A 16,458-nucleotide genomic window follows, 5' to 3' on the forward strand; every position below is an offset into this window, starting at 1 on the left:
TGATGATGATGATGATGACAATGACAATGATGTTGACGATAACAACGACGACGACGAAGATGATGATGACAATGATGATTATGACGATGACAACGAAGATGACAACGAAGACGACAACGATGACGATAATGATGAAGATGATGATGACAACAAGAAAAATGATTGGATGGAAAATGATGGAAATGAACCACAATTAAAAAAACATAAACATTAAAAACCTGTTGAATCTGAATGAAGAACTGAATAATATAACACCTGTCATTTGTGGAAAGAGGCATAAGAAATGCAAGAAACCAAAAAGGAAAACCTTTTTAAAATCAAGGAAAAATATTGCATGCAATAAAAATTAAAATTTAAAATAAAAAATTAATACAAGGGGGAATGAATATCACACACAATATGTGCAAATAAGTAGAAAATTAAAATTAGAATAAATAAATAAATGAATACCTGACTGGAGTAGGAATTGAACTCAGGTAAGAAAATAAAAGCAAAATTTATCAAAGGTAAGAAGAATAAAGACAAGGAGGATGGGGTGAAGGAGAGTGAGGAAAACAAGAGGGAGGAATTAAAAGCTAAAAGATAGAGATAATTAAAAATGAACATGTATCTAATAGAGATTGCTATAAGCAGTGGCAGGGAAGTGATTGGGAAGCCTAGAAGAGATCAAGAAATTAGAGAGATATGAAGTTAGATATGAAAGATAGCCATAGGCAGGTGGGAGGAAGCGATTGGAAAGCATGCGACAGGTAGAGATATTGGAAAGATATAGAGTTAAGTGTATGAAAGAGGTAAGGACCAAACTACAAAGAAACTGCAAATGTATATATATATATATATATATATATAATATGTATGTGTACATGTGGATATATATATATATATAAAGTTTATATATATATATATATGAAGTTTTAATATATATATATTTGTAAAAACTCACTGCAATCAATTCAAAGCTGGAGTAATATAAATGATAAAATGAAATAAAATAATAAACAATGGAATAAAGATGTGTGAAACATCTGTGCTTGTCAATAAAAGTTCATATTCCTTTTTACTGTAGGCACAAGGCTTGGTACTTTTGTGGGGAGGTGGCTAATTGATTACATCAACACCAGTGATTGACTGATACCGATTTAATTGACCCCAAAAGGATGAAAGGCAAAGGTGTCCTCAGTGGGATTTGAACTCAAAACATAAAGACAAATGAAATGTTGCTTAAGTATTTTCTCTAGTTTCAGACAATTGTGCCAGATCATTGCTTAAATAAACATTTGTATTGAAAGAAGGAAGCATAACATTCCAACCATCACATTCAATGTGTATGGTTTTATAGATGTTGTACATCGATAAAACCATAGATGTACAACATCTATAAAACCATACACATTGGACGTGATGGTTGGAATGAAAATATTTACAAAATGCAAAAAAGCGTCCAACAAATTCCAAGTGATGATAAAATCAGTAAATAATGCTAGTTTTTCAGTTGTATAGGTTTTAAAATTAGAATCTTTCTGTTCAAAGCATCTTTCTGTTAAAAGAGGATAAAGTGTCTTTTGCTTAAGTGCAATGGGCATTTCATAGAATAGCAGGAGGATCCATGCTTGTATGGGTTTGCTTTTTCCAACACTGGCCATCATATTTTGAAAGAAGAAAAACCAGTTTCTTTTAAATGCCATACATGATTAGATAAAACAGTTCTATATTTAAGAGATGAGGAATTATGTACATCATTTACATTTGACAGATATTTGTAGTGGTAAAGAGCGTGGGCTACTAACCCCAAGATTCTGAGTTCAATTCCAGGCAGTAACCTAAATAATAATAATAATAATTATTATTATTATTATTATCATTATCTATATTATTATATTATTAGTTATAGTTTATTATATATTATATTTATATATATAATAATAATAATAATATAATTAATAATAATATAATAATAATAATAATTATTATTATATTATTATTATTATTATTATTATATTATTATTATTATATATTATATATAATTATAAATAATAAATGCCCTGATGCAGTACCAGGCAGTGGCTCTCGTGGCTTCTGACTTTAACTGATTGAAAGTGTTATCATGTACATTGTTTTGTCTTGGTATAAAAGATGGGCTACAGCAAATATTCTGCTCAATACCACAGATTTGCTTGTCAGTTGTTTGACCGTAACCAGTTGAGCATGTTCCTTAGTGGCTGACGATATGTGCATCTCTGATCACGAGCAGAAGTAGTAGAGGTGCATCATGGCCATGGGTTGAGAGGGATTCTTTGGAGTTTGAATAAGTCACTTTTGGAAACATGGGTGTTTCGTTCAACCCCCTTAAACAATCCTTATTCAAGGACCTTTTGAGTGGGATGGGCTACTCGAGGAGAAGAAACTTCTAACTGGGCCCCACCTTCAAGGTCATGTGCTGTTTATCATGATATGAGCTCACCATCTCTGCCATTAACACAACCAGTTGCTTAGAAGCTGTTTTCTGATGGGGTGGTGTCAGGAAATTTTCATATAGTTGGAGGCTCCAATCGAAACACCGGACTCGAAATGATAAGGTTAACAAATGCTGTTATAGATTATGCCTAACCAAAAACAATCACAGCCACATCATCCAAACAGACCGGGTGAAACTGGGCTTAGCTGCTAGTATATATATATATATATATATATATATATATATATATATATAGAGAGAGAGAGAGAGAGAGAGAGTAAGGAGAAACCTAGACATACATACATACATACAAATATAATATATACAAACATACATACATATATCTACATATATACATATATACATATATACATATATACATATATACATATACATATACATATATCTATATATATATATATATATATATATTATATATATATATATATATATATATATATATATATTATATATATATGCATGTATGTATGTATGAATGAATGCATGCTGCATTTATGTAGTATGTATGTATGTATGTATGTATGTATGTATGTATGTATGTATGTGTCTAGAAGGAAAGAACTCCTGTAAGTTTGTATATTTTAAAATTCTTCACAAAAATCTCATTTGTGGTTATTATGTATTAGAATTACAAATTGAAATCTATGGCAGATAAATAAAAATTATAAGTGTTTTATGATTCTGCCACAAAGAACTCTTGAATTACACATTGCTGTTAGAAGCCTCTTGAATAAATAATGCAAATTCGAATGGAAATATATATTTACTGCAGAGTAATTAGCTTAAATAACCAAAGGTATTACTTAAAGTCAACTTTATACACACACGCACATACACACTCACACACACACACACATACACACACATACACACGCACACACACTCACACACACACTCACACACACAACACACACACACACACACGCATGCACACACATACACACATACACATACATACATACAAGCAATTGAAATGACAAAGGAATTAAAAAATTATCTCATGAATTTCATTAGCTTCACACCTGTTTCTGCCATAGGATGCTCTGGACTGATGGTTGAGTATCATGAGAGCCTCAAACATGAAGTGAAATTTGTCTGGATAAACAGTTACATTTATATATATGTGTGTGTGTGTGTATATATATATATATGTATGTATATATATATATATGTATATATATAGTGTGTGTGTGTATAAATATATATATATATAATAATAGTAATAATATAATTGCAGCGTGGTAGGTGTTTGTAAGCCATTTAAGAAACACAGAAAATCCGTTCGATTCACTTCAACATTTAAGTTTCATTTGTCAAAATATTTTCGTCGCTTTAAGACCGCAACTTGTTCACTGACAAAAATCCGTGCTGCATCCTTGTCAGTGAACAGGTCATGGTCTTAAAGCGACGAAAAAAAGGAAAAATATCGTCATGGTTGTCATCTTCATCTTCATTATGGTCATTATGGTTATTTTACACATTTTCCCAGCTTTCATTTATGTGTGTGTGTGTGTGTGTGTGTGTGTGTGTGTGTGTAGGCAATTTGGCTAAGTTATTAGAAACATTGGATAATATATACATTTATGAATATGCGCATATTTTGTACATATATGTGTGTTGTGTGTGTGTGTGGATATATGAGTATGTATAAATATATATATACATATATATATATATATATATATATATATAGATATGATATAGATATAGATAGATATAGATAGATAGATAGAGATAGATAGATAAGATAGATATATAGATTAATAGATAGATAGATGATAGATATAGATAGATAGATAGATAGAAAGATAGATAGATAGATAGATAGATATATAGATATAGATAGATAGATAGATAGATAGATAGATAGATAGATAGATAGATGGATAGATAGATGGATAGAAAGAGATAGATAGATAGATAGATAAATAGATGTCAGTGATGAAGATGTTGGTGCTCTAAGTCCGTGGGTTGATATTCCTCAATCTCTCACAGTTCAGCCACATTATTAGCTCAAAGGTTAAAGGTCAAAGTTTATGTTCTTGTCTTTGGTTATCAGGACAACATTAGATTCTCTTTCTTTGGCTGTCAGCTCTCATATAAGTAGACTTCACAGATATTCGCAATTACATACATTTATAAATGTGTATGTGTGTATGTGTGTGTGTGTGTGTTATATGCATGTGCATATACACACACATAGGTGTGCACATGTGCACACACACTGAAACACACACACACACACGCAGCATTTAAATTCAAGCCATTATTAGTTTCCTGCTGTGAAAGCACAATAAACTGACAAGCTTATGCAGCATGCCCTGTGTTTTAAAGCAATTTTTCAGACTCAAAAATACAAAATGGCCGGTCAATTTTGAGAAAATGAAAAAAGGCACCAATCTTTGAAAAAACAAGAAAAAAAACGATGAACCCCTAAACCAAACAGCCATGCTTGTGTCTTAATATATACGATAAAGAAAACCTGACTTTCTGACACCAGGTGTATATATATATATATCATCATCATCATCATCATCATCGTTTAACGTCCGTTCTCCATGCTAGCATGGGTTGGACGGTTCGACCGGGGATCTGGGAAGCCAGAAGGCTGCACGAGGCTCCAGTCTGATCTGGCAGTGTTTTCTCTACAGCGGATGCCCTTCCTAACGCCAACCACTCCATGAGTGTAGTGGGTGCTTTTTACGTGCCACCTGCACAGGTGCCAGGTGAGGCTGGCAATGGCCACGGTCGGATTGTATTTTATGTGCCACCGGCACGGAAGCCAGACGAGGCGGCTATATATATATATATATATATATATATATATATATATATATATATATATATATATATGTATGTTGTATTATATATATATATATATATATATATATATATATATGTATGTATATATATATATATATATAATATATATATATATAACATCTTTTTTATAAACTACTGTATATATAAAGGGATTCAGAACAAAAATTCCATTTCTAATTGTGACTCTGATCATTTAATAATTACTTAAGAGCAGTATTACATAATTCAAGTTTACAATCATCATTGAAACAGGTGTAAGGATGCAATAAGTAAATTATTTTAGGACAAACTCTCCAGTCTTGTTCTTTTATAGACTGTGTGATTTCTCTAATTATGCAGACCAGTAGGAAACAGCTTTGCTTTGAAACTTGCTACATTAAAAATTTGACTGTTTGAGTTTATTCTTTTTTATTAAGGATTTCCTGCATTTCTACATCAGATTCCTGTATTTTCAGTTTTTGACAATAAAGTTTCTAAATTCATTTTTAACTCTGTTTCTACACCACCTCAGCCTCATCATCAGGATACTAAAGTGATGTTAGTGCCTCTTATACCTCTTTTAAGGTAGATGGTTTTTAGTTATGCAGACTTCATCACCTGACTTTAACTGTTAGTGTCCCACTTCCTCAGCACTGCAAAAGCTAAAGATACATTTCTGTTTTTCAGATCAAACCTTAAAAATAATATTGATCTTGAGTATATAAATAAACCTTCATTATCTCGACAAACTGATTCGTTCAACAACTTTTTCATCTTCCTTATCATTTTTGCATCAATTTTTCCATGCTTGAATAGTTTGGACAGAATTTATTGAAGTAGATTTTCTACAGCTGGATGCTCTTCCTGTCACACACCTTACCTGTTTTCAAGCCAGGTAATATTTCCCTGTGACCAGACAAATTTTCTCTGTAAAGTGGCTGTCATTAGGAAGGGTATCCAACCATAAGAAAAACAAAAAGAAACTATGCCGAAGCAGACAGTGGAGATTGTTGCAGTCGTCTGGCTGACCAGTGGTCTTGTCAAATCATCCAGCCCTTGCCAGCATGGCAGGCAGGTATTGAATGATGATGATGATGATGATGATGATGATGATGATGAAGATGATGATGATGATGATGATGATGATGATGATGATGATGATGATGAGGTTGATGATGCTGAGATGATGATGATAGTGATGATGAAGAGTGGAAAAGAATGTTACATTTCATGTAACAGTAACACACATATACAACTACCACATGATCTCAAAACAAAGTGACAATTACACACGCACACACGTACTTACAGGCACATACTCACACACACACAATGAGCTTCTTTCAGTTTCTATCTACAAAATCCACACACAAAGCTATGGTTGGCCAGCGATTCTCTAGCTGAAGACACTTCCCCAAACGCCAAACAACAGAGCAGAGACGAAAACCATGTAGCTGCAAAGCAATCTTGTTAACCATGCAGCCATTTCCATGCCTATTATTTACAAAACAGGAATCGGTGCACTCCACCCAGTTGACTGCAAAGCAAGCGTTTTCCTGGTTCCTATAACATCCAACTTCAGAATGGAGACCAATTCCCATTCTGAGATTCTTCAAAAACAAATATTTTATATATGATATGACTCATAAATTAAACATTTAATCAATTTATTAATTAGCCAGGACTATTCAAAGAATAAATTTCTATTTATTAGATATTAATTTCAGCAAAGATATTCAAATTTATGGCACTAGATTGCTTCTCTTTTTGCTATTCTCTTTCTGTGTTTTCTGCATGTCAATGTTTGTCTTATGTTTTATATATGCAAATGTATTCTACAGGAAACATTATTTTATTGACATGATATAGTAAAATGTATGATCTTATTGGCATGTGTATATGCGTGTGTTTGTGTGCGTATATTTACATATGTATGTGTTTATATATATAAATATATGTATGTGTGTATATATATATTTCTTAAATATATATATATATATATATACACACAATATATATATTCTTATATATAGATATATGTATATATATATATAGTATATTATATTATATATATATATATATATATATATATATATATATATATATATTCCTATATATATATATATATATGATATATATATATGTATATATATAGGAATATATATATATATATATATATATATATATATATATATATGTATGTATGTATATCAATATCTATATATATATGTGAATATATACCACACACACACACAAATATATATACATACACACACATAAAAATTGAAAGATATTGATATGTGTGTGTACATACACAGAGGCAGGGTTGTCCCAAATGTAATGCTTGATTTTAAAATTATGGTTTGTTTATTTCATCAATAAAATTGTTTTCAAATTAGGTGTTACATTCGGGACTATCTGTGTGTGTGTATATAAATACACACACGTGTGCATGCACACACACACATACACACAGATGCACACATGCATACATATATGTACAAACAATACATGGATATCTACCTTCATAAATACACAAACATACACACATACACACATATATATATATAAATATAACACATACACACACCATGTATATACATACCACACATACACATATACACACATATATATATATGTATAATATATGTGCATATATTTAGACATGCTTTGGAACATATGTAAGTATTTACATATCTGTATATGTAAATATGTATTGACGTATGGATGCATGCATGGACCCATGTATATATACATGTATATATTCATGCATATTTGTGGGTGTGTGTTTATGCTTGTTTGCATATGGTTGTGTGTATGTATATTTGTATGTGTGCGTGTATATATGTATTCATGTATGTATGATGTACGTATGTGTGTATGTAAGCATGTATGCATTTATGCATGTATGCATGTATGTATTATGTGTTAATATGCAAGCATGCGTATGTGTGTGTGTGTGTGTGTGCATGTGCATTTGTCTGTGCATGCCTTTGCAATGAGACCGTTTGTTTCGCAGTAACATTGTTCGTGTTGCACACAGGCGAAAAGTGCCCCTGAACCCATGCAGGGACATGAGATGAAGTGACTGTTTTACAGGATGCTGAGAGAGGATTAGAACTAAGGGGAGCATCCAGCCAGAGTGAAACTGCCTCAACAAGTGCTACCCTACGCAGGCCATCAGAGAAAAAAACACACAGAAAGATGATCATGTATATATATCATCATCATCATCATCATCATCATTTAGCGTCCGCTTTCCATGCTAGCATGGGTTGGACGGTTCAACTGGGGTCTGTGAAGCCGGAAGGCTTCGTCAGGCCCAGTCAGATCTGGCAGTGTTTCTATGGCTGGATGCCCTTCCTAACGCCAACCACTCCGTGATGATAGTATATATATATATACTATCATCATCATCATCATCATCATCATTTAACACCAGCATGGAATGCATACAATAAATGATGATGATGATGATAATGATGTGTGTGTGTGCGTGTGTGCGTATAAATACATACTGAGAATTTACACACTTATAGCTTTCCTGCTTCTGGATCCATCATTCAAAAAAAGTAAAACATGTCATATTCTCTTAATGCTTACAAATTCTTATGACATCAACAATATATATGTGTATGTATGTATGTGTATATATATTTAATATATATATATATATATATTATATATTACACAAACGCACCAAATCATATTTCGGTTGGGTCGGTTTTGTCGGTAGGCAGACAGACAGGTAGGTAGGGAGGTAGATAAATAGATAGATGGATGGATGGATGGATGGATAGTATACATGATGAAGCCTAGCCTTCACTTCCAAGTGATTATCCCATGCTTACATTAATTGCTTAAGGTACCTATGGATTTGTGAACTGGTGTAAATGAACTCACAGACCTACCAAAGGGGAGAATGAGAGTGAAAAGAGTTACTAAATAGATGTACATACATACACACATACATACATACATATAAACATATAAATATACATATATACACATATACATTTATATATATATATATATATATATACACACATCTACATACAAATATGCATTGGTATATATATATACCTATACTTGTGTGTGTGTGTGTGTGTATGTGTAAATAAATATATAAATACATTTTGACAAGTGTTTGAAATGCAATCTCTGTATGTATGCATGTGTGTGTATATGCGTATATAATATATATATATATATATATATATATATACATACATATATGTATGTATATTGTGTGTATAGATATAGATATACTATACCACTACACCACACACATACACACACACCCACACACACATATCTATACACATATTGTATGTATGTACGTATGTATGTATTTGTTGTGTACCTTGATATGTGTGTATATGTTTATACATGTATATATATATATAATATATATATAATATATACAGACACACATAAATTTATGTGTGTGTGCTTATCTATATTTATATAGAGCAATATCTATGTTTGTGCATCAGTGTCCCAGCTTTTATGCAAAAACAACAAACGCAAAAGCAAAAGGCAACAACAGAACTGGCGAGAGATGGAGATTCGTTGCCATAATCCATTGTGACTTGTCAACCTGACAGTTTCATGCGAGACACACACGTGTCTACTGATGCTGCACCAATGCTGTGACCTTAAAGCTTTTAACGCACCCCGTTTGTCATTTTGCATTCATCACTCTGCATAAATGGTGCACACGCAGATCAATTACATGATGTGATTTGAGAGAAGGATAAGGTGGGAGAGGGAGAGGTAAAGGAGAAAGAGAAGGGAGAGAAAGAGAGTGGGAGGAGAGGGAGATAGGGAGATAGACAGAGAGGTAGGTAGGTAGGTAGGCAGACAGACAGACAGGTAGGCAGATAGGTAGGTAGGTAGATGGATAGATAAATGGATAGATAGATAGATAGAGAGAGAGAGAGAGAGAGAGAGAGAGAGAGAGATAGATAGATAGATAGATAGATAGGTAGGTAGGTATGTAGGAAGGTAGGTAGGTAGGTTGGTAGGTATGTAGGTTGGTCAGTTGGTAGGTGGGTACATAGGTAGGTGGGTAGACAGACAGACAGGTATGTAGGTAGGGAGGTAGATAGAGAGGTAGAGAAATAGATGGATAGATAGATGGATAGATAGATGGATAGATAGATGGATAGATAGATGGATAGATAGATGGATAGATAGATGGATAGATAGATGGATAGATAGATAGATAGAGACATACATTCAGAGAGACAGACAGACAGACATAGAGTGATAGTGAGTGTGAAAAAGGGAAGTGACTGAGGAGAAAGGGAGTAAGAGAGGGAGAGAGAGAAAGTGAGAAAGAGAGAGAGAGAGAGAGAAACCTACCTAAGTGAAGAAGGGGGTGAGTCGAGGGGAAAAGCTGTTAGGATGCTGTCAGCAATGGTAATGGATGTGATGAGAACTCAGGAGGGGGAGGTGATGGCCACAATAATGCTTATTATCATCATTACCAACATTATTGAGGGTGATAATGTTGGTGGGCGTTATTATGATTATGATGACAATGATGATGATGATGATATTCTTCAGGATAACAATATGGCTGCTACTCCAGCTGCTAATGATGAGAATTATAATGGTGATGGTGGTGGGAGTGGCAGTGATGGTCACGATCAGGATCATCATTATCATCATCATTGTCATTGTCATCATCGTCATTATCATCATGGTGGTGGGAGTGGTGATGTGCTGCTGACGATGATGATGGTGTTGGTGAAGACCTTGATGGTGGTGGTGTTGTTGCTGATGATGATGATGATGATAACGTTGGTGAAGACCATGATGGTGGTGGTGGTGGTGGCAATGATAGTGATGATGGTGGTGGTGGTCGTCGTCGTGGTGCTGGTGTTGGTGGTGGCAGAGGGAGGTGGTGGGGGGTAGTGATGACAGCAATGACAATGACACTGAAATTGATGACAGCAAGCATGAAGATGATGAAGATGTACAGAAAGTTGATCTTGATGAGGTGTGTCACAAATGAGAGACAGAGAGAGAGAGAGGAAAGAGAGAGAGAGAAATAAAGAGAAAGACCAACACAGACAAGGAGAAAAGTAAAAGTGGTGGTGGAGAGGTGGCGCTGGTGGTGGTGGTGGTGGTGGTGGTGGTGGCGAAGCTTGAGACATGACTTCAAAATGGCAGCAGTTCCTTTTGCTACAAGGAAACTTGCAAATTGTTGCCCTGCGTAGAGAGAAAACCATAAAATGGCTTCATGTACTTATCATCGACCACCATGTAGGCACACACACATTCAGACAAACATGCACGTGCATGAGAGCACACACGTATATATATATATTATATATATATATAAAATGTACACAGCTGCACACACAGTCGTACACATCACCCATACACACATACATATGTATGCAAGTATATATATATATATATATAATGTATGTATGTATATATATATGTGTGTATATATATATAATGTATATATATATATATATATGTGTGTGTATATATATATATGCATATATATATATTATATATATACACCCACACGCACACACACACACATATATATATATATATGGCTTCCGTATACATATGTATATATATATATATATATGATGGGCTTCTTTCAGTTTCTGTCTACCAAATCTGCTCACAAGGCTTTGGTTGGCCCAAGGCTATAGTAGAAGACACTTGCTCAAGGTGCCATGCAGTCGGACTGAACCTGGAACCATGTGGTTGGTAAGCAAGCTACTTATCACACAGCCACTCCTGCTCCTGCACCTATATATATATATATGTATATATATATACATTAGAAGGTTTGGAGATGATGTACAGGTATTATATATTAGAAGAATATATATACATATATTCATATATGCCTAAGTACAAACATATGTATATTAATCTGTACTGATATATGTATGTGTATATATTCTACATATGTATATATATAGATAGGTATATATATATATTATCTGCAGTCAGTTGCTTCGATTATGACTGTTCATGCCTTTTGCATTTGATAATCTTTCTCCATACTGGTCAGGTTTTTACTTCGGTTTGCCATTCATTTCCAATTCAGGTTCTTTTTTGCGGTTGTCATTGCGGTCATTGTTATCATCAACATCATCATGATTCTGAGGAGAGGAGGGGGAGGGGAGGAGAGTGGATGAGAATGTGATAGGAAGTGGAGGAGAGGAGGAGGAGGAAGAGGACAATAACCAATGATGACAACAATGCCGAAGATGCTAACAGCTTGAAAAACGTGCCAAAGGCAACCTGGAAGGGAGGAAAATTAATTAAGAACGCTAATGTCGTGTTTAATGAAGACAGAGCTGTAAGAGATGGAGAACAAATAATTAAGAATCAATGAATGAACCAGTCAGAGTACAGAGTACAGAGTACAACACCAAATGAAAGGAAGCGATTGGACCAGGAAAAAGATTATATATTACAGACGCATGAAATTAATCCGTACAAGAGGAGGCCTAAATGCCAGACATGAAGGGATGAGTATCAACACTCGAATGCAATGTTCTGAAAGGGAGTGAAACTACCTCTAGGAGTGGGGCAAGGGAGCAGGAGAAAACTCTATCAGGATACACAAAGGGGTCAGTGGGTGGTGAGAAGTGCTTCTGCAGAGCCTTTTCTGGTTTTGTCTCCCATTTAAATTTCCTTGGTCATCATTGTCATTGTATAATTGCTGTTTCTATGCAAGCATGGGTTGGAGAGTTCAACAGGGTCTGACTGGGCATAGGACTGCATTGAGCTTCAGTGTCTGCCTTGGCCAAAAGCAAAATACCTATGGCCAAATACCCTTCCGAATGCCAACTGTTCTTACAGAGTGTACCAGGTGCTTTGTTTCCATGGCACCAGCACCAGTGTGGTCACCAAGACAGTGGGAGTGAAGCAATGAGGGAGATGGCTTTAAGCCAGGAATTGAGAGGCTGAAGAGTGACAGAAGAACAAATGTCTTACAGTTGAGGAGGTACTTGTCCACTCCAGCAATAAAGTGGAAAACCAGATGGTGATGAGATGCTAGGATGTACTCTCAGAGTACAAGATCAATATAAGAGAGTAGGGACAGAGGAGAGGAAAGGATGTTTGGTGTGATTATTTTATTGCATTTGGAATCATCATCAGCATCATCATCATCATTTAGCATCCATTGTCCATGCTGGCATGGGTTGGACTATTTCACCAGGGCTGACAAGCTGGAAGGCTGCTCTAGACTCCAATCTGATTTGGCATGGTTTTCTACAGCTGGATGCCCTTCCTAACATGAACCACTCTGAGAGTGTAATGGGTGCTTTTACGTGCCACTGGCATGGGTGCCATTTGCGTGACACCGGTATCTGCCACAGGTCTCGGTCATTGCCTTCGTGAGGCCCAATGCTTGAAAGGAACTGTACTTTTAAACATAACTTCAGATGCAGTATTTTGATGGACTGCTTATTGTGCCATGGACACAATCACAACAAATAGGACAATAACAACAACAACATCAATGAGGATAGATTAACAGACTTTGGAAAGTGAATAAACAAAACTGAATATACACCATCTATGCTTGTGGTATTCATATGGTACATAGCATGGTGCATAGCACAGTGCACAGTTCAGTGCATAGCACGGTGCATAGTACAGCATAATATTATGCAGAGTATGGTGCATATTACAGTACATAGTGAGTGCATAGTACAGTGCATAATACGATGCATAGTATGGTGCACAGTACAGTACACAGTACAGTGCACAGTATGGTGCATAGTATGGTGTGTAGTACAGTGCATAGTATGGTGGTGTTGTGGTAAGTAGTCAGCTACATCAAACAAGTATCTGGAATTGAATTACTCTGAGTTGGGAGGCCATGCATGGATGCTGGTTAAGGAGTTTGAAGTTTGATTCCCAAATGCATGGTTTGGGGTTCAGTCCCACTGCTTACCACTTAGGCAAATATTTTCTACTATAACCTCTGACCAATCATAGCCTTCAGAGTGGATTTCATAGAGAGAAACTGAAAGAAGTCCATGGCAGATACTGGTGGCATGTAAATGGCACCCATGTCGGTGGCACATAAAAGTACCCATTGCACTCTCAGAGTGGTTGGCATTGACATTGGCATTGGTGGTGGTGATGAGATATGTATATTAAAAATGATGGAGTTGGATGCATAGCATCATAACGAGTGAATATTGAAAAAGTGTTGGTCAAAGAAAAGGGCCAATAATTAAAAGATTTTGGGAAGCACAGCTCGAGAGATTGTAATAATGATTTATATTATTTTCAACTGGATGCTGAATAAATTATCAATGCTTGACAGACAAAGAGGGAAAATATTTTATGTGAAATGCATTGTTTCATAAAGTGAAGTTGTTGCAAAAAATATGATGATGAGGATCATCATCATCATCATCATCGTCGTCATCATTTAATGTCCATTTTCCATGCTGGCATGGGTTGAGCAGTTCTACAGGAACTGGCAAGTCAGAGGACTGCACCAAACTCTGCTGCTCTGTTTTGGAATGGTTTCTACAACCGGATACCCTTCCTAACACCAATCACTTCACAGAGTGTACTGGGTGCTTTGTATGTGCCACCAGCACCAATGGGGTCACCAAGTAACTTACGGGACAAACCCCTTCCCTTGAAATCACTGGATCGGTGCCAAGATTTGAAATCAATATCTCACCAGGTTAACACAACACAGCCTACACCATGATTTGAACTCAGAGCTTACAGAACTGGAACAAACACTGCCAGACATTGAATCTGACATTCTAGTAAGATTCAGCTCTTTTGTAACAAATGTTTCTAAAAGAGACACAAAGCCTGGAATTGGGGGAGCGGGGTGGGGGTTGGTCAGTTATATTAATTGCTGCATTTAACTGGTCCTTATTTTATTGGCCCCCTGAGAGATGAAATGCAAAGTTGATCTCAGAATGATTTGAACTCAGTATGGAAAGAGCCAGAAGAAAAACTGTCAGTAATTTTCTCCGATGCTTTGACAATTCCGCCAACCATTTTCCCTTAGAACAACAGCAACAATGCTTCCACCATAATGACAATGATGAAGGGGAGGAGGGGCGAGGGGAGAAGGAGGAGGATGGCTTTAGAGTAAGTTATAGAAACTATTGATGAGGAGGCTAATTCTGCAATAACGGGACACTTAATGACTGACGTACGTTCTTGGTGTGGGTGTACTAGCAACTACTAATGCAAACCAACAACAAAATCGGTTCATGGTAGTTCAGTCTGCTTGAAATAGCAGCTCAATCACCTTCAACTGATACCTTAAGGAATGAAGAAATGAAGAAACGAAGGAACAGAGGAAAAAAGAAAGAACGGAAAAACTGAATAAATAAAGAATGAACGGGAGAACGGAAGAATGAAAAACGAAAGAAAGAAAGAGAGAAAGAACAAGGGAAAGGAAGAAAAAGCTCGCCAGACAACATAGCATTTGATGACCCTGCAAACCCCTTAAAACATCAGATATAATACTCCGCTGTTCCTTAAGTTTCATCTTTATGGGACCAATAAATAAAGTACCGATATTGTGTTGGATTCTTCATTTTCTGCCTTTCTTTCATTCTTGCTTTCTCTTTTATAGAAACTACTGCCGTTAAACCTAAAGGAGAGGCTGGTGGGCCCTGCCAGGTTTTAGGATGCCCAAGAAACACCGCCTGTCACAAAAGCCCTCCTGTTATAACTCTATTAGGAATTGAGGGCCCAAGGGAAGAATCTGTACGACACGGTATACTACCATACAATAAAGTCAGTGTGGTAAGAGCTGACATCCATTTGATCACAGAATCAGCTCATTTAGAACCACCCCCCACTGGGGTTAAACAACAACAACAACAACAAACAATAACTAATAACCAGTGTGTCGATGAAAAACTCACTCATAAACTGTAAAAAAAAATTTTGAAAACAACAATAATAATAATTCCATTAGTGAAAACATAAAAAAAAGCACAAAAACCTTTTCTTTTCTTTTCTTTTTTTTTTTTCCAATTTATTGATTCGATGGTAACGATTAGTGAGTTCTGTAGGAGCGGCATGAAGGCGGCGGAGGTTTGGATGTGTAGTAATTCTGCACCGCAGTCTGACATTTACACATCGCTGCAGTTACAAACCACTGCCACCATCCATAGTACCACCTCTAGTATATA

General features: G+C 35.5%; 1 protein-coding gene across 1 annotated transcript in view; it reads left to right on the forward strand.

Moving 5' to 3' along the window:
• Positions 1-16,201, forward strand: part of LOC115217188 — a 102,535-nt gene extending 86,334 nt beyond the window's left edge. The window contains exon 4 of the mRNA XM_029786822.2: positions 15,894-16,201. Within this exon, the coding sequence (XP_029642682.2) occupies positions 15,894-16,201 (308 nt within the window). The remainder of the gene's footprint in view (positions 1-15,893) is intronic.
• Positions 16,202-16,458: the final 257 nt, after the last annotated feature.

Source organism: Octopus sinensis, linkage group LG11, assembly GCF_006345805.1.
Source record: "Octopus sinensis linkage group LG11, ASM634580v1, whole genome shotgun sequence".
Taxonomy (NCBI): Eukaryota; Metazoa; Mollusca; class Cephalopoda; order Octopoda; family Octopodidae; genus Octopus; species Octopus sinensis.